This window comes from Melanostigma gelatinosum (assembly GCF_949748355.1).
Source record: "Melanostigma gelatinosum genome assembly, chromosome: 20".
NCBI classification, from domain to species: Eukaryota; Metazoa; Chordata; class Actinopteri; order Perciformes; family Zoarcidae; genus Melanostigma; species Melanostigma gelatinosum.
Genome location: NC_136653.1, coordinates 12,173,791 through 12,195,962, shown reverse-complemented (window position 1 = coordinate 12,195,962; position 22,172 = coordinate 12,173,791). Strand labels below are relative to the sequence as shown.

Genomic DNA, 22,172 nt, shown 5'->3' with positions numbered 1-22,172 from the left:
CTTCCTGAAACTCGGAGGGGCAACCAAGCAGTGCCAGGGCGCCTTATCCCGATTTTAGGCGCTGCTGTATAGCGCTGATACAGAGGGAATGTAGTATTAGCCGAAGTGCCTCTCAGTTGCAGCGGGTTCAGCAGATAGCGAGGGAGCTAATCCACGCAGCTCTCCGTGAGGGATTGAATTCCCTCTGAGGTCTGGCTGCCAATGCGTGACACACGCCTCACTTCCACACGTTTCCCCATCACAGGCCCTCCATCATGTTTCCGTCAAGCCAGCAGCTACATGAGCATTCGCCATGGCTGCTATCGAGAAGTCGCACGCACATTATCTATAATGACTCGTGCAGGAAAAAAGCGGACGAAATGTCCGTGCAGAAAAAAAGTGCTAGCTGTGGCAGTTTACTAAAAAAAAAAAATACATACCCATCTGTAACTTACAATATGTCTCAGCGCCGTCATGCGTTCATATATCTCCTCGTCTGAAATTCACTTACCGTCAAGAAAACCAATTTCTTCTATCTGTTGATATATTTCTTCTGCTCAGAATACTGTAGTACATCACCAAGATGTTTCTGTATACCATAGGCTTTTATGAGGCTGTTTTCAATGATAAACCGGGATCAGTTCCTCCGCTCCAACCGCATCTCTCCATTTAAGCTCGGGCACAATAGCTGCTCCTCACCGCTGGACCGATGCACACTTTATCTAGGTTTCAGTGACATCTTCATCAGCATTTGTCAATGTTGGAGGATTAGATTTACGAGCGCAGGATTTATGGCCTGCCCATTTTTTTTCCACCAGCCCTTTGTACACACACACACACACACACACACACCTACAGTCATGCAACATACACCTCGAGACCAGCGCCTATAAAAGCCGCCAACCATGTATTGTACACAAATACGCCCACAAAAATAGAGGGTTGTTGATTGCTGCCAAATCGGGATAATTATCACAATGAACTCATCACTCAGCGCACACGCAGACACAGACACTGGTCATTGATTGAGAGCTTAATTCCCCATCTGTCTGCAGAGAAAATCCCCCCATGTATTTGCGGATTGATCCTGCTGGGTTTATTCAGTCATGTTCGTTGGGCGTTTGGAGCTAATACTCTCTCTGTGTTGTATCGGTTTTCTGTCACACTGCAATTGCGTGCTGTACAAACGCGTTCATTGTCAAGCTCCATGTGCAGAAACATATGGAAACCGCAGCACCATTTATCTGGCTGTCCAATCAGTGTTGATGGTCAATGTAGTCAATTGAAGCAATGCATTCTTCAGGGTGTGCTATATTGACAGGGTAAGCTGATTTCTCCTGCTTGCAGTACCAGGATGCATTGCACCAAAGCTTCTGTTCGACGCCGCCGCTCTATGAGCTGCTTAATTTGCGCACAAACTTTAAACTCTACTGTACATTCACGTAATGTCATCGTCAAACTGAAACTCTTCTCTGCTCCGATCGCGCTCTCTTGTCCGCTCACACCGCACCTCTCTCGCTCCACACACACACACTCACACACACACACACACACACTACAGTTCTGGCTCCGCTCTTGTCCAAATGAGCTACGTTACTCTAACAACAACCAGTCGGTGTTTGCTCTCTGTGGCAGAGGTTCTGGAGGGCGTCGGCCTCTCTACGCTGCAGTTCTTTCTACTTATACTCTGACTTGAATAAATGCGGCTGATTATCCAAGTCAGGCAAAACACAGTGTCAAACGTAATCTCGTCCATAACACCCTCTGCACTCGTGTTGAATGGAACAAGGTAGTTCTGTTTTAGAGTGGCTTGGAGCACACCCCTGGGCTACCCTGAGAAATCCAAGCTGAAATAGCAGCCTGTAATTCCTACTTGCACCACGTCAGACACCTACGCTGGATGCAGGAACAGAACAACAGATTTTTGCGGCCGCAAACTCAGCTTTCTGGGTCAATACTGGCACACACTGAGGAATGTATTGATTAAATAGACTACTTTTACCGTCAACACTAAAATACACATAAAAGGTGCCAACTGTCCCCTTTAAGTTAGAGCCGGAGCCAAACGCTGTTCGAAAATGGTGTTGTATTAGATATTTTAACGAAAGCAAACAAGAGGTGTCAGTTTTCTGTGCTTTCTTTCAGCTTAACATATGATTATCTGGAGCCAAAACTGATGAACTTTTATAACCGGATCGAGGGTAATGGAATATTTAACGACCTAGGGAGGATTTTCAACAAAAGCCCGTTTGGCAAAAACATGCTGTAATACAACCATATTTCTCAGAGGCACTTATCACCCTGGCAGAGCGCAGTGCGCTGACGATGATCACGACAGCTGAGTGTCGGATGGGCCCTCAGCCAAATGATGGTTCTGTCCCTCACCTTGACTGTACCGAGGGAATCACCACATCCGTCTCTCTGTACATTCACAGATGTCATAGACCCTCACTGGTCACATGCAAGGACAAACCACAGAAGGAAACCTTAGACCTATGTTATTATATAGCACGCACACACACTACACATTTTTTCACAGAGAGAAAGAGGCACACAAGCAGCACATACACACGGTGTTGCATGTCCCTGTCCTTCAGGGTTTTAATTTCCCAACTCCTGATGCGTCGAGGGCGCTGATCCGTTGCCTGTCCCGGGGAAGCCCACCTCGATTCTCATCCGTCAGCCCACGGAAGGCCAGGGATCGATCTGTATAAAGTGTCCATATACTGTTGCTACCGTAGCTAGTCTGCGAATCTATGTTCAAAACAAAAACCGTACCAGTCATTTGGGTCAGCGTAATTGTAGAGCGTGGCTTATTTTTGTTTTTCTCTTCTCTGTATCGTGGAGTGGGCCATATTCTTTGAGGATTGAGCTTTAATCCACAATCCTCTTGACCCCAGCCAGGGACCTCTTTCCCTGAGAAGGACATGCATGGTTAGCTTAACTGATCCAGCTCTGCCTCAGCTGGACTGGCTTTGTGCCTTTCTGCCTTTTTGGGGGGAAAAAAGGCACCACATTCCCACCCTTAAAAGCATGAATATTGTCACTGGACAGCAACAACGTGCTTCAGAATGTATCTTGCGGTTATATTTTAGTGTCATATTTGCGATAGGTCATGATAATACATTACGCTTCTAATGGCAGTGTATGCTGTATAATGAGCAATCATAAAAAATGCCAACGAGCCCTTCATATTAAGTTTCCTAGAAGAAAAGAAAAATGCCTACAAATATGAACACATTATATTGTTACAACACATTTACAAACCTGCAGTGTCACAAAAAATTGAGGATCTATATTGGACTGTGTCATATTTCCCTCTTTTAACTCCCATTTGGAGACAGTTCATTTTATTGAGCTCGTTTTCATATATAAAGTCGGGGAAATGTCTAAGATATTAGATATTTCACATTATAACAGAGTGCTGTGGCACTGACTGCTTCAGTAGAAAAACTCTACTGGGACACAGTCAACAGTACCTGATGAAACCAAATTAATTTGTAACGATGAAATCTCTCTATTTATATGAGATACTTACTGTTTTCTTCTCCCTCTGTTGCTGGACTCTGGCTCTGAAGATCATAAAACACTTTTAAGATATCAGCTTATTTCTGGGGTAAAAAAGAGCAATCAGAGACTTTACTATTGGTGCCAACAAAACTCACCAGCAATATATATGCATATGAGGATGAATCTAATAAAAGAGCTAACTACCTGCTCAGTCAAACATGCATTCAGTGTATTGACTACAAAGCCTTGAGGTCGTGAGGATAGCAAACCATCACAACGAGGCTGCAATCGACTTTAAACCCTTGTTCATTTAATCATTCAATCCCTCTCTTTTATCATCTCTGGTGGTACTTCTGGACAAAAAAAAGAATGAACCATATTAACGTGGCTTTTCATCCCAAAGAGCTTGGAGCTTGTATTAATGTAGTCAGTCCATCATTCCCTGCTCTGTCTTCCCCACCTCCACAGTGCGGCACCATTGACTCCGGCTCCTACGTGAACCTGACCGAAAGAAACTTGCAGGACGCTCAGAAGTTTTTGCTGATGCATGAGGTGGCCCAACCCGTGGTTCCCGTGCCCTACTTCATGGAGGACAACGTGCGCTTCACTCATGTCGCGGTGGATGTGGTGCAGGGGAAAGACATGCTTTTTCACATCATATACTTGGCTACGGGTGAGTTCTTCTGAATATGTGTATCCATTGTGTTTGACTTTAAAGACCTTGAGACAGTATTTCTGTCTTTATTCTGCACACATTTTCTCTTTTTTTATTCATTGGCATGTTTGTTGGGTGCCGTCTGAGATTTTGTGACTTCTTAATGATCTTAAAAAACGTATATATCAATCCCCTCCTTAATGATCACGATGGGGTCCGACATAACCACATCATTTCTTTATTTGGTTTCTGTATTTATTTCAAAGGTTTGATATGGGGGGGGGGGGGGGTTGGGGGGCTGATGTCATATACTTCAGGGCACCGATCAAGATCGGTGGATGTGAGCGGAGCAGTGAGAGTTTCTGCTCCTGGCTCGCGGAGCTGTTGATACCCACCTATCCCCCCGTCGAAAGCCGCTCCAGGCCGCTCCGCTCGATAACGCTCCGCTCTCAACTCCGATTTCACCCCGCTCCACTCAAATTGCTCACCGCTCGCTTCTCAGCTTCCTTTTGAAATGACTTCGTGAACTCCATTGTCGAGGTTGCAACAGCCGATTTCTGTCAGAGAGAATAGTGTGGGTGCGGCGTACACAGATGCATTCTGGGTCAGGCACGGCCATGCTTCGGGCTCATGGTGTGAGTGGTAGGTGCCGGAGCAGGACAGAGACAAAATGTGAAGCTCCAACTTCTAAGAAAATCTGCTTTGTGCTCCTAACGGTTGTGCTCCCCGCTTGTTCGTGCTCCACTCTCATGCTCTGATCAGGATTTAAACCTACACAATCTTGAAGCAGCACATTAGCATAAATTAGCATTTCAGGAGAGTTAAACTCTGAATAAGTAATATCTAACACAGCTTTTTAAATTGAAGCCTGAATTCTTACTTATATTGTCATGAATATTTATTGTTTTTTATAGGATACTTTTTTTTTTAAATCTAAAATACGTTTTCTGGGGCTTTAAGCCATTTGAAGTTCAGACATTGGAAATAAGAAAAACCTGTAAGACTAATGAAACCAATAGATCTGTTCTTCTGAGGAGGCTTCAAAGCTTTGTCTTCTGACCCAAGTTTGATCACTTATATCCTTCATATGCACTGACAGAACACGTGCACGTCACATCGCACATCACTCCCATGCAATCCCTGAGTAAGATATCGAAACAGCCAACAGCCATGTGACAAAAGAAAACAGACGGTTAATGAATAACACACACGTACAGCTCTCACTTCACCCTGACTCCTGTTCCCTGTCTGCACTGCATGGCACCGCCTGCTTATCAGTAGACTGTTTGATCGCGCCGGTGTGACAAAATGTGATGTTGGACTTGGCAAAGTGCTAAAAACAGTATCAGCTAGACGCCAGATACACACCTGCGTTGAGTGTCTGTATTATGATATGACACACAATATGGATTATATTCTGGTGCACTGAACAGAATATGAACGTAGCGACCCACTTCACTGTGCTAATATACCATAGCTCCCCTGGGAAATGTCAACATGATCTTCCTGTTAGTCAGTGTTATTTTAGGATATCACACATGCAAGCACACAGTCTCTCACACACACACACACACACACACACATGCACACAACTGGTTCCAGATCACTGGCTCTATGCTTGGCATCTCCCGCAAAAACTCCCCTCTCATTGTTTGCCTGGTGCTGTGATCAATGTAGCGTCGGACCAGAGCTGCCCACACTGCAAGTTCTCCAGACACTAACCAGACGCTAATGAAAACATCTGGAACCCTGCCAAGGCCATTGGGTAGCGCACACAGTCGACCTAATCACATGCTATTATTGACGCTTAAAAGCACCCTGCTCATTGGGGCCCATTGTGGAACACCTAACAGCTCCAACTGTGGGTCCAAAGATGTCAAGGTGTCGGGTTATTTTATTCAAACATGTGGCTTGCAGCAAATTCCTCGTTATTCAACCCTCATTAGTAATTTCAGCCCTGCGGCAACATTTTCTCTTGCAGTTAACATGAACAGATTTCAAATATATCCAAAAGATTTCCTTGAAGTTCCTGGTTTCTAACCAATTTTGTGAAACTCTACGTTGGTGAAGGTACCTGCCTTGGGAGAAAAAAAAAAATATATTACTTACTCATTAGGTATCACTCATTAAAAAAAAGTAATGACATCAACACGTGAAGGATTCGAAAGGGAGACATTATAAGATAAGAAGAGGCGTATTTTTGTTCCAGAAGCACAAAGACAGAAAGTTACAAATGAATTGAGAAAAACGTATCGAATAAATGTTGTATGTACAGTATAATTGTATGTAAGTATTTAGTGAGCATCCACATAGCTTATCCTTAGCCACCATTGGCACACAGCTCACAGTGAAGCTTCAGGGCTCTCACACTGTCCAACTGTGAACAAAACCAGGTGATTTCCTGAATGTGGCTTACCAGCAGCTAACATTATCAGGCTAGTGTGGAAGCTCGCACTCCCGGACCGGAGACCAAACTGATATCCACCCTCCATTAATTAAATTAACAAACAGGTCAAATCTCCAATTGTCAAAATAGCAATACTTGAAATGGTAAGTAATGTGTTCCCGCCCTACGCTGCTTAGGGCAATACTTAACTTTCACATTCCTGACTTTGAAACGATGTGTTAGCAATTCACCCTTATTTCCTTGGCATTACTGTGCACCTAATTACTTTTTCTTCACCCAGCGAATTGCATGTATAAGAGATCATGTTTGGTTTTTGCTCTCCCAAAAGAAATTGTCCCCAACTTCGTCTCACAGGGGCTACCTTACATAACATAAGGGTCAGGATGCATTCGCAATGGAATGGGTTTCCACACAGTTCTCTCTCAGAACTACAAGGTGGTTTCTTCCCCTGGAATATCCCTTCAAAGAAAAGCCAGAGATCATATATTCATGTGCCATACATCACCAGTTCCCTGGTTGCACATACAGCACTGCATTTTGACGGCAGAATCGAGCTTGACAAGCCAGCCACCACCAGTCTTTTTGACAGTCTTATTTCAGAACTTCTCTGTTAGGATGATTGTTGCGTGGTTCACACTGAGTTCACATTGGCTTGTGTGCAGTTTTGCTCATCCGAGATATATTTGTTGTTGTTTTTCTCATATCAAACTCTGTTGTTACCCTGCCTTTTATTTTATTTTATTTTATTTTATTTTATTTTATTGTGTAACCCTGTTTGCTGCTGCCACAGACAAATTTCCCCTTGGGGATGAATAAAGTACATTTCTATTCTACTCTATTCTTCGCTCCTTTTCTCTCTACTACTCTCGAGTAGATCAACAACCACCTTCCTCTTTGTGACCAAATTCTCCCCCCCCCCTCCTCTTTCTCTTCCAGATTACGGTACTATCAGGAAAGTTCTTTCCCCTCTTAATCAGTCCACGGGGAGCTGCCTGTTGGAAGAGATCGAGTTGTTCCCGCCCAGGAAGAGACAGCCGATCCGAAGCCTGCTGATCCTGCACAGCCGCAGTGAGCTTTATGTGGGTGTAAGAGACCAGGTCATCAAGATCCCACTGAAGAGATGCAGCTACCACAAGAGCAGAGAGTGAGTACATGCACAGACCACCACCGTTAATCTCAATGGAAACTGTCAAAAATGTGCAAATGTGTACACAACAAAGTTTTAAAGCTCCCCTTTTTCCATAAGAGGCTCGTTATCTTAGAGGGCCAGGCCTGTGTGTTGGTCGGGGGCCTTTGCTGATATTTAAAACCCTGTAAATCAGCTTTTGTCTGAGCCACTGGAGGTGGCCCACGGCTGCCCTCCATCCATCCGTCTGTCTCACTGGCTTTCCCTCGTCGTCATCCAACCGTGCGTTTTCTGCCTCGCGTACACAGTTCTCTTGCCGCTGTGTGTGTGTGTGTGTGTGTTTAGCAGATATATTGACTTTCTGTCTGTCTTGACAGACGCTCTGCCAAGGCATAAATATCAGCGAACAAAAACCCGAGACAGGGGCTGGGGTGTCGAGACTCACCACAAGATTGTGATCCCATCCATCATCGCGCGCAGTAAAGGAATCACACCTGCATTCCTTCTCTCTCGCACTATGAGCTGTTATTGGAACGCACAGAAGGGTTATGCTTCATATTACAGCTCTGGCACTTCATTATCTTTTTCCTTTTTGTCCTTTTTAAGAAAGTGGGAGAGAGTTAAAGAGAGTCCGAAAACAAACAAAGCCGACAAAATAAATGAAACCACGCACGCAGACTGGCAGCTACAACACTGCGGGAGTTACTCGCTTCATCACTGATAGGTCTTTGAGGTTTACCTGCCTGTGTGCTGTGTGGCTCACTGAAGGGTGGTGTACAATCTGCAAGGCCCGTAAGGCCCCCGCTGAAAGACAAGTGTTATCTTGTTCTTTCTCCCTTTCATTTTTTTGCTGCTGTCGTCACCCCTGATATCCTTGTCGGTGAAGATATATAATGTTCTGCTTTTCGTTCGTCACCCAGACGCTATGTCAGCCACCTTGTGTGTTCGCTAGAGTGTGTGCCGGCAAGCTGTTTGCCTTTCTGCATTTTCACAAGGATGGATGCATTATGATCTTGTGCCTCGCGTTTGTGTCTGCGCACAGCTCATTGTTATGAAACCCACAGACAACTTTAGTTACATATCACTCGGGGCATTTCGGGCTCCGTCGACGCTTGTGGCTCAGAGGTACGTCATTGTGCCGTCGCCGCAGACTCGCATTTGCATGAAGAGAGTAGCATCAGGCTTTTTATTGCACTCCGTAAACCACCTGAAGCAGATGCGGCAAAGACAGAGCCCACTATCTTTGCTACGGTATCCTCTCAGTGAATCTTTGTTGAGCTGATAAGCCATTCGAGTCAGACATGATTTTAGGACGCTGATACAATGTAAGCACTGTAGAGAATTGCAAGACGCTTATTACAATTTTTCTCCTGCCTTGCTTATCTCTCTCCTCTTCTCTGTCACTTGAGGAGCTTCTCTCCTCCCTCTCTTTCGTGTTAATTTGCTTTGTGCTCACCTCTTTTTCTACACCTCTTCTCGTTCTCTCTTTTGCCACTCTCTTCTTGGCGTCCTGTCACAATACAGAGCTATCTGTTGTCACACGACTGGTTAATAAAAGCCCACTAACAGTGAACTTTATTGTCCTTCCAGAGCCTGCGTCGGAGCCAGGGACCCATACTGTGGTTGGGACCTGTTGTTGAAGAAATGCACCACGCTGGAGGAAAGTGTCAGGATGAGCCAATGGGAGCAGAGCATCACGAAATGCCCTGTGAGTGTCCCTGAGCTTGCTGCCTGACCTGTACTCATTGTAGTTGACTTTGCTGTCTCTACTTTGAAACTTTAAAGTTGGTAGAATGCTCAATTATCCTGACTCTGCCTTCATGGTCGCTCTCTCCTCCACATGAATTTAACACTCGCATTCATCGTCGTTCCTCTACTTTGAAAGCTGCAGCCTGCTCTGTATTCTTTCCATGCGCTCACTTAGAAGCAACATCCCCTAAAACCAGCCTGAGAAACATATCTCCGCTAAAGAAAGGCATCTTGGGACTGAACAACTTGACATTAGGGGAGCGACGTGTACCCCGGGAGTGATCCAGAGCGCTGCCTCAATCATTCACCTCTGACTGCCTGTTCATTAGCAAAACAGCTCTTCCTTTTATATTAACACGCACCAAATCTTGGAGCGGTATGAGGGGGGCCGGCAGCTCTGCTCCTTTTCCGACATGTTCAAGCCAGTCACAGCGGAGAGGGCTGTGTGCCTTCATGCCCTTTTATGTGGCTTCATGTTCAGAAGAATATTTTGGCAGTCAAGCCACTGAGCAGCACCCAGTGGCATCTGTCAGCAGCGCTCCGGCAGAAACACTGCATTCTCATATGCATACAGACACACATATTGTAATTTTGCAAAGTCACAACTGGTTGCAGCTCAAAGAAAAATCCTGATGTCAGAGGCTCCCTCAGCCAGAGTATTTCTGTAGTCATTACTACATCAAACATGTCGTAACAGTCATGTAAGCAATTTCAATTTGAAACTAGTCAGCTTATATGCTTATTCGCTCTCTTGCCTAAAGTTAGATGAGGCAGATACCACTCGCATGTCTGTATGATGACTTACGAAGCTGGAGCAAGGAGACAGTATAGCTTAGCTTAGCATAAAGAGTGGAAACAGGGGGGGAAACACCTCTATCCAAAGATTAAGAAATCTGTCTACCAGCACTTATGAAGCTCACTTAACAGCAGCTTCCTGGCAAATGCTCTTCCCATAAAACATCATTCTTACGACCACAGTTTATGTACGGAGTAAATAGACCATATATTAAGCAATGCGTTAACTGAGCTCCGGAGGTGCTGGTAGATGTGTCTTCATGCTAAGCTAACTTGTCTCTAAACTATTACTTTAAATGCAGGCTTTGATTAAAGATAATGTCAATGTTTCCAGCAGCAGTGTAGCCACCAATCCTTTAGTTCTGATGTATTTTCATGTGGCCACATACCACTACCCACACGAGTAATGGGATATGTATTTACCCACTTAAACCTTGGTCGAAGCAGATCCAATCCATTTAGAGTGAACATGAATTAACTTTGGCAGTAATCACTTTGTATTCTGACAGAGATAAATGGCTTTTACAATAGGGCTCGTGAAGCCGGACCAGAATGGGAAAATTGTCTGCTTGCATCATTTCGATGCCAAGGCGTGAAAACTGAAAAACAAGAAGTCTTCTTTCATCACAGTTGGTGTTTCACTCCCTATGAGTCCATTAACAGTTTTTAAAACAGCTAAACGTCTGCTCTGTTACTTTCTCCTGCAAAGTGGAAGTGTTGAGCTGGAGGTTTTTCACACACACACACACACACACACACATGTTGTGTAGGCAGAGACAGGAGATATTCTTTACCAACTTATTCACAAACGCCATCTGCCATCACAGATTCACGTCTATATGGAAACAAGCGGGAATTTATCTCTCTGTAGTTTTCGGGAAGGTACACGTCTTACTCCCTTTTCTGTATGTTTCCACTCAAGTAAAATGGAAATGTTTTGTTCAAGGAACCCACGAAAAGTAATTTTAACCAAGTCCCACTCTAAATAAACATTATGTGACAGTATTATTTAGAAAAATTAATTACTTTTACTCTTCTAAGATGCATAAAACATGGGTGCTTTTTCGTCATCCTTCAGAATTGATCTGTCGTCCTGTTTCGGGCAGCCTTTAATTTCTGTTTTCCCATTTTGATGAAACGTTCTTTTCACACCAGTAGAAATACTTATCTATATGTTCAATCATTTTTAGAGGCAAATCGGACATAGATACAGACACACGTATCATAAACCCGGCTGTAAATTATGAGTAAAAGATGTTGGATGTCTTTTTCTAGGCAGCCCATTGATGCAAATGGTGTCTGTCTTCGCCAAGCATCCCCCATTTAGGCACACGGCAGAGTGCAATTACCAAAGAAGAGCGCAGGGCAGACGTTATTTCTGCTTCTGCCAAAGCAGCTGATGATCACGCTCTCTTTTCTCCCCGTATGAAATTGTTCTTTGCATTTGTAAATCACCCTGAAATGTAGCGGCGACATGGCTCATATCATCTGCAGCTCTGGATCTCTCACCGGTGCGTTTTTTGTATTTAGCTCGTGTGCCCTGGACGTCACTCGTAATTCATAGCTCCTGTAATATCTGAGCCTTCCTGTTTCATTCTGTTTTGCTTCAGGTATCTATTTATGCTGCCACTTTTATTTCCCCATATTTCTTTCCTTTGAATCTGGCCATTCGCAGCTTTCATTTGCCTTTCTGAATCCCTCTTTGGAAAATCATCGTATCCTGAGATAATTTTCATGGAGCTTCCTGTGTTTTCAGCACATTTTGTCCAGATGACCGCACCATTTTAGATGTGCTGTAGTTGATGTCATGCAGTTATTTTTGCATCTATTTGAGGCAAATGGATTTCTGTTTCCCATCCACACTAGCCGTGGGCTGCTGCGTCTCCCAGAGCAATACATTCCTGAGAGTTGCAGTCTAATGCAATGACCAGTTTCTGAGAAAAGCCATTACTATCAACTGTTTTATTTGTGTCCCCTTTTCATCACAGATCCGTAATGTGACGGTTGATGGAGGCTTTGGCGCCTGGTCAGGCTGGTCCACGTGTAGTCATAACGATGGAGGCAGCGCGGGGTCCTGCCTGTGTCGGACACGAGCCTGCGATAACCCCGCCCCTCAGTGTGGAGGCCAGCATTGCTATGGCATCAGTGTAGAGGTCGCAAACTGCTCCAGGTACGTTCTTCGTTGATACACATGAATCCTCCTTCTTTTCTTTCAACACACTCTATGAATATCAATGCACCTATTTATGTAATACAGAGGATGATTGCGAGCTCAGGGGATAGGTGTAAAAAATGTTAATTCATCAGCTGCATCCACACACCCACTCCATCTGAGCGAATACAATAAGTTTGACAAGACAACAAAGCTTGACAAATAAAGGTAAAGGATGGACAGGACTGTCTTTATCTGACTAAATGTACAGTGTTACAGAAACAGAAAAATACAGCGATATGAAAGCCGTTTTCTTTATTCATCCGTTGAACTGTTTGTTGTTTTCTATGAGGTAACAAAGACTCATGGTGTGATCAATCCCTGAGATTCATGGAACTTAACAGTTGATATCTTCTTGCTGTATCGTGCTGATTGTGCTCTTCCTGCTACCATCACCGCTCCATCAGTATCTGATGTTGCTCTGTGTCTCTATAGAAACGGAGCGTGGACTCCCTGGACCTCCTGGTCTCCCTGCAGCACGAGCTGCGGCATCGGCTTCCAGGTCCGTCAACGCTCCTGCAGTAACCCGACCCCTCGCCACGGCGGACGAGTATGTGTGGGCCAGAACCGCGAGGAGAGGTATACCACACACATGCACACACAGGTCTACACATTCATTCACACGTACTAATTAAAGCAAATAAATGCTGTCCATGCGTGTTTGTATTTCTGTGCTATTAGCCATCAGTTAGGAAGCCATGCCTTCCACTGTGACTTTTCTTTCTCAATTCTGTCCAACTTTGACACAGCCAATTAAGGAATGAGTGGGATGGGCTTAGGCTTGGGTAATTATCTGGCTTTCACACACAGGTCGAGTCTACGTTTTTGAAGCTTTGGAGGCTTTGCAGTAGAAATAATCGCCTTTTTATAGATGTGTTAGTGTGGTTTCTAAGCAACCTTCTTGGCCTGAGAAAAAAATCTCTTTTTCAGGGAGAAAGAATGTGAAGAAGCACAAATATATATATATATATATATATGATGCCTCTGCGTCAGCAAGCAAGACATCCTGCTGATGTTTTTCATCCAACTCCTGCAGTTAACCAGCGCTGCAAATAAATACAGTTCAGAGAGGACAGGAAAGCAGAAAGTAGAAATGGATTGTTCCCGAGTGTTGCCACGGCAACAGAAAAAGTATTGTGATGGATGTGTAATTGGATATGGCCTTAAGAGGATGAACCTTATATTACATCCTTTTTTTTTGCTCCTTTCTTTGCACTTTTTCATTTCTGAACTCCCACTTTTCTTCTTCTATCTCACTGATGCTCCTTGCGGAGCAGTCCTTTTTCTCAAGGACTGCTCCGCCAGAGGCTCTGAGGGAAATAAATGGAGTAACCGGCACATCCCTGTTACTCACAAACCACACCAGAAAAACGCTGGCTGGCACTAAAGACCACGGGAAGCCAGAAGCAGGTTTTGCCACCCCCTCCCTTTCATTCTCCGAGCTTTAATCTCCTTTGTTTCGTCTCCCCTTCCTGCTCTCAGTACTTGCTCTGTTCAGCTCTTTAACACACCGTAGGCCAGTTAGGGGCCAGCTGTGAGGGCTGGACAGGGATCCCTGTGAGGGAGGAGTGAGAGGAGAGGAGGCTTTGTGTGTTTTAGTGTGTGTGTGTGTGTGTGTGTGTCAGTGAGCGACAGAGGGATCAAGAAAATGTGTTAACAGATGAATTATGCTGTGTCAGTTTAAGTCTGCCTGAGGAATAGATAGAGGTGCTAGACATGGTTTGTGTGTGTTCAATATGAGCATACACCGGTGTACCAGGCATGTATATCAACAGTGCTTTCAGAAAACGAGGACATCTTCTCATTAAACGTTCAACCCGTGTAATGGTGTCCAAAAACCTTCCACCACATCTGTTGTTTATCGTTGCCCATGTGTGAAATAGCTCTTCTGTACAAGCTTTAATCCGCATGGTGTGAAAAAGGACTGGCACTTTTTCAGCTTTTGCGTACTGAACGATTCTTTTAATGCTGTGAAAGACTTTTATTTGATGGGGCACGGGCCCCCCTTTCAGAGGTGTTCGGCATCTCCATTAAGCCTCACTACTCACTTTGTTCTTCCCATGTTGCCTCGAGTACCCTGTCTGGATTATTGCACAAGACTCATGTTCAAACATGCATTCATATGGTGTGAGCTCATAAGTACACATGTTGACAAAAAACTAAACCTCTTCTCTCACCTCTTCTTTTTTTTTCTTTCTTTTCTTTGCCAACAGGCTTCCAATAAGTTTGGCCCTGATTGTTTGCAGCAGGCAGAGTCTTTAAAAATAAGGCAAATGTTCTGAAACCGGCCATGCACGGCAGCGCTGTGGGCTTAAATCTGGCTGGTTAATGCCTGCATTTATGAACCGTCTGTTGGTATTTCCCTCAGCGCACACGGACATCGTCCACGCTGCTTACTCAGCCTACAGCGAGCAATTAGAAGCGTTTTAGTCCGATCAGCTGTGTGTTTTAGAGTTAAGGGAAAAGGGGGAGATGGACCAAAGCTATGACTTGTCTGAAATGATTGAAGTGTCTATGATGATGATGCTGATGAAGATGATTTTGAAGCTGTAAAACTGCTTGATCACAGCAGTTTTTCATTGTTCTATGGTGCAGTAGAAGTATTTCAGGTCTGCATACAAGCCTGTGTGCATGAATGCCTAGTGTGTGTGTGTGTGTGTGTGTGTGTGTGTGTGTGTGTGTGTGTGTGTGTGTCTTTCTCCTTCTCCCAGGCTTTTGCAAGATTGTAATCCCCACTCTTCCTGACTTCTCCACACTCCTCTTTCCCCACTGTATCATCCCACTACAAGCGTGCAGATTAGCAAAGTGGAGAAAGAACACACTGCTCTGAGGATCTTTACAACCAGAAGTATACAGAATGTAGCTTTTGATTTACCATGAACAAAAGCAGAGCATTTGGGAATAGTACAATAGAACTACCCAGCCTGAGCCTCTGGAGGAAGGATGTAAAGTTAAAGCTAGCACAAGAAGACTTGGTTTCCCTCAAAAGGCACCCGTGTGCCAAAACACAGCAAAATAGCAATAAAAGCAATTTTATAGTATGTGTTAAAGTTATGAAATAAATTATATGGCTCTAATAAGGCTGGCAATTGTCTGTCGTTATTGTATAATGAGGACTGCGTAATTACGTATTTTAGCTTTTGCTGTAATCCTGTCTGTATCATGAATTATGCAGAATGTAAATGCATGTTCATTGAGATCTGAGATGGAATTTTATATGTACTTTTATGCAACACTGGCCATTACACCACGCACAGAAATCTACCGCAGACCCGTCTCTGGTGGCATGATTCAATCAGATGTTCTAGTTCTCAGTGCACCGTGTTCCCTCTGCTCCATGGCCACATCAAAGCTTATATATTGGGTTGGTTTGAGTCTTTTTTTTCTTCTTCTTTTCAGTGAAGTTGACATGCCTTTTCAAACATCCCTGCCTGTGCAATGAACTCTTTGTAGCTATTTTGATTCAATTCAGGGGCAAGGTTTCAAAAGTGTGGTGACGTCTCCAGCGCCCTTCACTTATAATTTCAGTGCCCTGTCGGATAAAGTTGCTTTTCCATTTTCCACAGACTCAAATGACACAGTCATACGGTGCACAAGCCAGTTTTATGTGCCCGGTAAAAGTTTGCTCACTACCTCATATATCCTCAGGTAAATCAGGTAACTACAACACACAATCCAGTAACTGAATTAAAGATGCACGAATCATTATTTGAACTTTCCAATGTATCAAAAAGAGTTCCAGATTCAGCTCATCGAACGAAGTTATGTGCTGATCCCACGTGGTCGTTTCCTCTCGCCTCCCAGGTACTGTAATGAACACCTGCCCTGCCCACCGCACGTCTACTGGTCGGCCTGGACGGCATGGGAGCGCTGCACCGTGCCCTGTGGCGGAGGCGTGCAGTCACGACGCAGAACCTGTGAGAACGGCAACGACTGTCCCGGGTGTGGCCAGGTACGTCACACAAAACAATAAGCTCTCACATGCAACCATCTTTAAATCCGTCTTTGTCTCTTGTCTAGTCATTGTTTAGGAACTCAAGACGAAACCATTTGTCAGTGGTGATGAAATTGGAACATCGTACACGACCAAATCCCCCGGCTATATTTATACAGTGGCAGCAGCCATCAGATTTATTACCAAGGCATATTTAATACCACACAGTCAGTAATCACTCCGCATATGATTAGGCTTATTTTCTGCCACAAAGCTTTCTCCAAAGCACGGATGATGCAAGGAAGTGGTGAAATATGAGTGTTCCCCCTTGTTGACAGAATTATGTGAATTGTGCTTGTGTTATTTCTGGTGCTATTTTCACACACACACACACACACACACACACACACACACACACATAAACGCATTCCCTCATCCACAGTCCTGGTGGAAACACGCGGTAATGGCCATGATAGCTGTAGCTCCTCCTGTCCCTCTTGCAAATGGCTTGTTTGTTTGTGGGCTTTATTTACCGTTTTGGTGTAAAAAAAAAAGAGTTTTGGATGGTTAAAGGAAAATGTCTGATCCTGGTTTAGAATTAAGATTCAAAACTGGATTGCGCTCATTCACTCTGTGAAATTAAAAGGATGAAAGATGATTTTTTTTTTTATCTGCAAAATGCTATAAAAGCATTCAACAACCACATCACATTCAGACAAAAAAAGGACATCCAGCGATCGCACCCTGAAGAGCATATACGTAGTATTTGACACATTAGTAGCTGTAGAAAAACCCAAATGAAAAGACTGACTGTCGTTGCAGATTGACCCATTATCTCCACGGTGGCATCCTGGGAATGCAGTAGCGATCCCAGAGTAACTCAGTCCAGAAAAGGAAACTGATGACGAGCACGAGGAAATCTCTGTGCCTCGTCGCTGCTGTCACCAAAAGGGAAAGCCTGTCTTTGTCTGTCTGTATTTGTGAGTATTTCTGATGTGTGAAGATGAGCTCAGGCTCACTCAGCAGGAGATATTTGAAGTAGTTTTGAGTGGTGCCGAGGGGAGAGGAGAGTTTCATACTGATTACAGACAAGTTGCATTCACTTACTTTCACCTTTTTGTTTTGTTTTGTTACCTCATCGACTCCCTGTCTTCAGGCATTGCAAAATAGACTTAATTGGGGCCGCCTCACCACCGGAGTTGTAATTATGCAGATTTCAGAGACACTTTCTCTTTTTCGAGGAGAACTTCATTTGGACAGCTTGGCTAACTTGTATTATCGCTGCATATTTACTCAGATCAAATAAACACTTGCTACCTTTCATTTACAACTCTGATAAGGGTCTTAAATGGCACAGCTGTCGATGTTTAACAATCGCTTCAATGCACTTTAAACCCATAAGAAGTAAAAGCTCAAGTGTTCAAGACAGGAAACAGTTTTTGAAGTGGCACGCACCTTTCCAACAAAGTTGGATTTTTTTATTTGCATTTAGCACTTGAAGCTCAAGTAGGAGGGAATACATTCTTTTGATTTCTTCAAGGACCGCCCCCCAAAAGAAGTGAAAAGTGTGATGGAGATTTCTTTTTTATGCACCATCTGTCTGTGTTATCTTCCCCCGGACAGATCCATGTTTAATTAAACAGAAGGAGACAACGCACACATAATCACTCACACACACACACACATACACACAGGTTGCAGCTTCTGTCATCACAGCTACTTTTTCTTAGACCGACCCCCAACTGAGACCTGAAAAGATGAACACTGTGTTTTTGGTGGACGTCGTAGCGCAAAGGTACGTGTGTGCGTTAATGTTTAGCTGTCAGGATTGATATCGCCGCAGCAGCCACCTGTGATCAGCTCCTGGCGTTTGCCAGACATTAATCGACAGCGATGAGCTAACATCTGCTTGGTGTTTTACAAGGATGTCACGCAGAGACTTTGTAAGAAACACAAACTGTTGCAACTTATTTCTGAAAAGCTTCAAAGGTGGACTGAAGTTGGTGATAACAATCTGGTCAACACTCCCAACATGTTGTAAGTGAGTTGCTGAGAAAAAATGAATATATATTCACTTTTACTTTTTTTGTTTCTCTATTGATCCCTGAAGGGAGCTCTCAGTGCACAGTCACACAGAGTAGCTCAAGTGAAGCAAGTAGGGATTCAGGTCAAGGACACTTTCCTTGAAACAAAAGTGTTTATACTCACTATGCAACGCTGAAACCCTAAAAACAAAATGATGCAAAAGGCCACCTGACTGCAACTTCATCAGTCTGAGCCCTCCTCCATGCAGCGCTGCTCCGTCTCTCTCTCGTTTCACTGTATCTGCATTACAGGTTTGTATCCCCATAGGAGCAAGCTAAATCTGGGCTGGAAATAAACAAGCAAGGCTCTGGTGGCTCAGCAGCGAAGTACTGTACCACGAGTGCTGTGCCCCATCTTCTCCTGACAACTCTGCTAAACAAAATACAAAACAACATTTTAGCTGATGAACTGTATTGCAGGGGTCACTAATAAGCGGACTGCGGTCCGGACCCAGACGCTGTTGTATCTGGACCCTAGACCTAAAACCGATAGATAATTGAGAATTATTCAATTTTGACGGATAGCTTCTATTTTAACCAGCGCAGCTTTTCCAGCCTTTACGGCACTCGTTCAGCGGTCCAGGAAACACAACAACCGATTACATGAGCTGTAAATCACATCACGTGATGCTGCTCAGCCAATCAAATATGCGTATTCTGATAAACTTCCTGACTCAAGTGAGATTTACACACACGGGGGAGACGGGGAGAGAGACCGAGTAGTGGGAGAATAATAAGTGAGTCGGCAGTTATTTCACATGGCGTTCTCCAAAAAGAGACAAGTGAACGGAGAGATCGGAGCATTTAACCAAGAATAGACAAGACTCTTAAACGATTATTAAAAGCAGCAATGTGAAGCGCCACTACGAGACAAAGCAAAACCAATTTGAGCAAACGTACCCACTAACATCCGAAATGAAAATAAAATAAAAAATAAACAATCTAAGAGCCCAATATCATCAGAATCCTAATTTATTTCACTGCCCAACAATGATGTTAACAGAGAGGGAATAGAGCTGAAACAAGAGGTTTCAATAACCACAGATAAAGTCCCTGCACACAAATGTCTCCTATTAGAAGATGAGAAGATAATATCTTAACTTCTTTGGTTGACATCACTTCACCCTGAATGAACTGAATTTAAAGCTGCAGGGCAAAGGCAATTCAGTTAAAAGTCATTTATCTTAAGTCACATTTTTTAAAAGCTGAAATGCATTTGCTCTCCATGAGGACTGTTAACCACCAAAGCCTGTTTGAACATGATCGGTCAATAGATCTCAGACTACAAACGGACACCAGAACATTTCCGACACCAAAATATTGTCCCTTTCCCTGCAGATTCAAATGCAAAATCTGTTTATGTAGTATTAAGTTGAACTCTGTCAGCACAGTATTGGCGCGAGCACTTGAAAGTGCAACACATAAATCAGTTGCTGATTCATCGATATAGTGATGTGACATACACATCGCTCACACACTAAATGTAATAGTATTAGAGGAAAGAAGAGCTGCTTCAGGGGTATTCACCGTGGTATTTCCTACTTTATACAGTAAAGTACATCACATATCTCACAGCCAAGGATGAAAAAGGACCATTATTCTCAGCCGAACAGCACATTTTGACTGTGCCTCTCAGAGTTATATCAATCAAATGTGGGCCATGCAGAACTGGCGATGCACAGAGCTGCTTAATGACACCAAGAGCTGTTCTATTTACCTGCCAGTCGTGCAGCCAGACTGCAAAACGAAAGTTAAGTACCCAGTGTTTGTGTAGGCACTGGCAGAATGACGTGTGAACACACTCGTGTGTTTTTGTATTGTTCCGTTTCTGTCATTGTGTGTGTGTGTGTGTGTGTGTGTGTGTGTGTGTGTGTGTGTGTGTGTGTGCGTGCGCGTGTGTGTGCACTGGTGTGTAGCAGGAGACCTGCTCCTGGCCGACAGCAAGCTTCATTATGGAGTCAGACTGGTGGGGAGACGGAGAGCGAGAGAGAAGTCGGAGTTTGACAAAGTGTGCTTTGGTCGGCGCTGCTAATTGAAGCGATGTCTCATGGAGACTCGAGGAACATTTGGCCTCCATTTGTGTGGACTCGACCGCACTAGATAAAGACGGAGGCACTTGAGAGGATTAGTCGCTTTCAAATCTCACATCTGGACCATTCACTTAAATGTTAGGGTACAAATGTGTATATGTAGGCATATGCCAACACACATACTCTCACTTTCTCTCTCACACACACGCTCATCTCTCCCAGTCCAATAAGATGTATAATGAGCATAATGCTGGTCGGAGGCTGGAGAGGCACAATTCCGTATTATTCACCTCCTACCGCTGGTCAGACACAGACAGAGAGCCTTTTCTACCGATACACACCTACACACACTCTATTCTGTCCACACATACACATGCAGAAGTAAATATATACAATGTATTTCACCCTCCACTCCACATCCATACATTTTCCAATAAAAATAAGGAGAGGCTGAGGGCTTATACTTCCACAGCACTCAGACACTATTATGACACACACACTCCATCTCCCTCCATTTCTTTTTTGCCCTTCTTCTTCCTCAATTTGTATCCCCCTAGCCTATAACACCGAACAAAAACAAGCAGAAAGGTCTGCGGATGGAGACAGAATGAGATAGGAGCTGCCTGAATCCATAACTCAGCCGTGCATGAAGTTCTAAACATGCACGCGTATCACACACACACACATGCAAATCAGTGTCAAAGTGCAAGTAAAGTCAAACTTTCATTCTATAGTCGACTTGACACATTCATACACAGTCCTGCAGATATACACACACACACACACACACACACACACACACAGCCCAACCAACACTTCCGTACTGACCGACCAGGCAGCTTGTTTGTGTGAGGCAGTAAAATGCTATCAGGCGTCCTCCTACCCAGCTCTCCTGGGCTCCAGCCACAAACACATTACAGTGCTGCCCGTCTGTGAGCAGCTGCCTGCTAAAGGTGTTGCACAGCATAAAATCGCTGCTCTCCATTTGCCCACAATGCATATCACTGCTTTTGCCAGGTGGGAGGGGAGGGAGGGAGGGGGGGGGGGGCACAGATATGAGTAGAAATCAGCGGACTAATTTAATCCAATTTTGTGTTCCACATGCCACTTGTCACATTCGACTGCTTTCCGCCATGTTTTCACTTTCGGTTCATTTCCCTAAAAATTGGACTGTGGCTGAAGAGTACAGGAAATCTTTCCTGTTTTTTGTTGTTTTCTTGTCGTTTTATTCCTTTGTTTTATGAACTCACAATACCAAATGGAAAGGCTGCGATGAAACGTTTAAATAGCTCATTTTGATCAGCTTTTTGTTTCCCCCTAACAGTGAATCAAAGTTGATTTACAGTGCAGCGCCTTTGTTTTGTTCAGAGGCGCATTTCCCTAGCCAACACGTAATATATGCCTAAGATGACCTATTCACTGCTCCGGCTCAGTAAATGTCATTTTAATGGAGTTATTTTATTTGCTTGTAGGTGTGTGTGTGTGTGTGTGTGTTGGGTTTATGGGTTTTCATGGGCAGGGCTATACTGATGTTTATTTCACATCCTCGGGTCCATTTTTAATGCATTATTCAAAACGCGTTATAAAAATTGCCACTAAAAAACCAAAGGGACTGTTTTTGTTGTTGTTATTATTCCAGATTTTGTATTCACGTGCACATCCACAAAGCTCTTTTATTGCAGGAAAAGACA

General features: G+C 44.0%; 1 protein-coding gene across 2 annotated transcripts in view; it reads left to right on the top strand.

Annotated features, from left to right (window-relative positions):
* Positions 1 to 22,172, top strand: part of sema5a (sema domain, seven thrombospondin repeats (type 1 and type 1-like), transmembrane domain (TM) and short cytoplasmic domain, (semaphorin) 5A) — a 102,605-nt gene that overhangs the window by 56,343 nt on the left and 24,090 nt on the right. For both annotated transcript variants that reach the window (XM_079292088.1, XM_079292089.1), the window contains exons 10-15: positions 3,958 to 4,162; positions 7,488 to 7,695; positions 9,268 to 9,385; positions 12,210 to 12,391; positions 12,869 to 13,012; positions 16,238 to 16,385. In XM_079292088.1, coding sequence (XP_079148214.1) covers positions 3,958 to 4,162; positions 7,488 to 7,695; positions 9,268 to 9,385; positions 12,210 to 12,391; positions 12,869 to 13,012; positions 16,238 to 16,385 — 1,005 coding nt within the window. The remainder of the gene's footprint in view (positions 1 to 3,957; positions 4,163 to 7,487; positions 7,696 to 9,267; positions 9,386 to 12,209; positions 12,392 to 12,868; positions 13,013 to 16,237; positions 16,386 to 22,172) is intronic.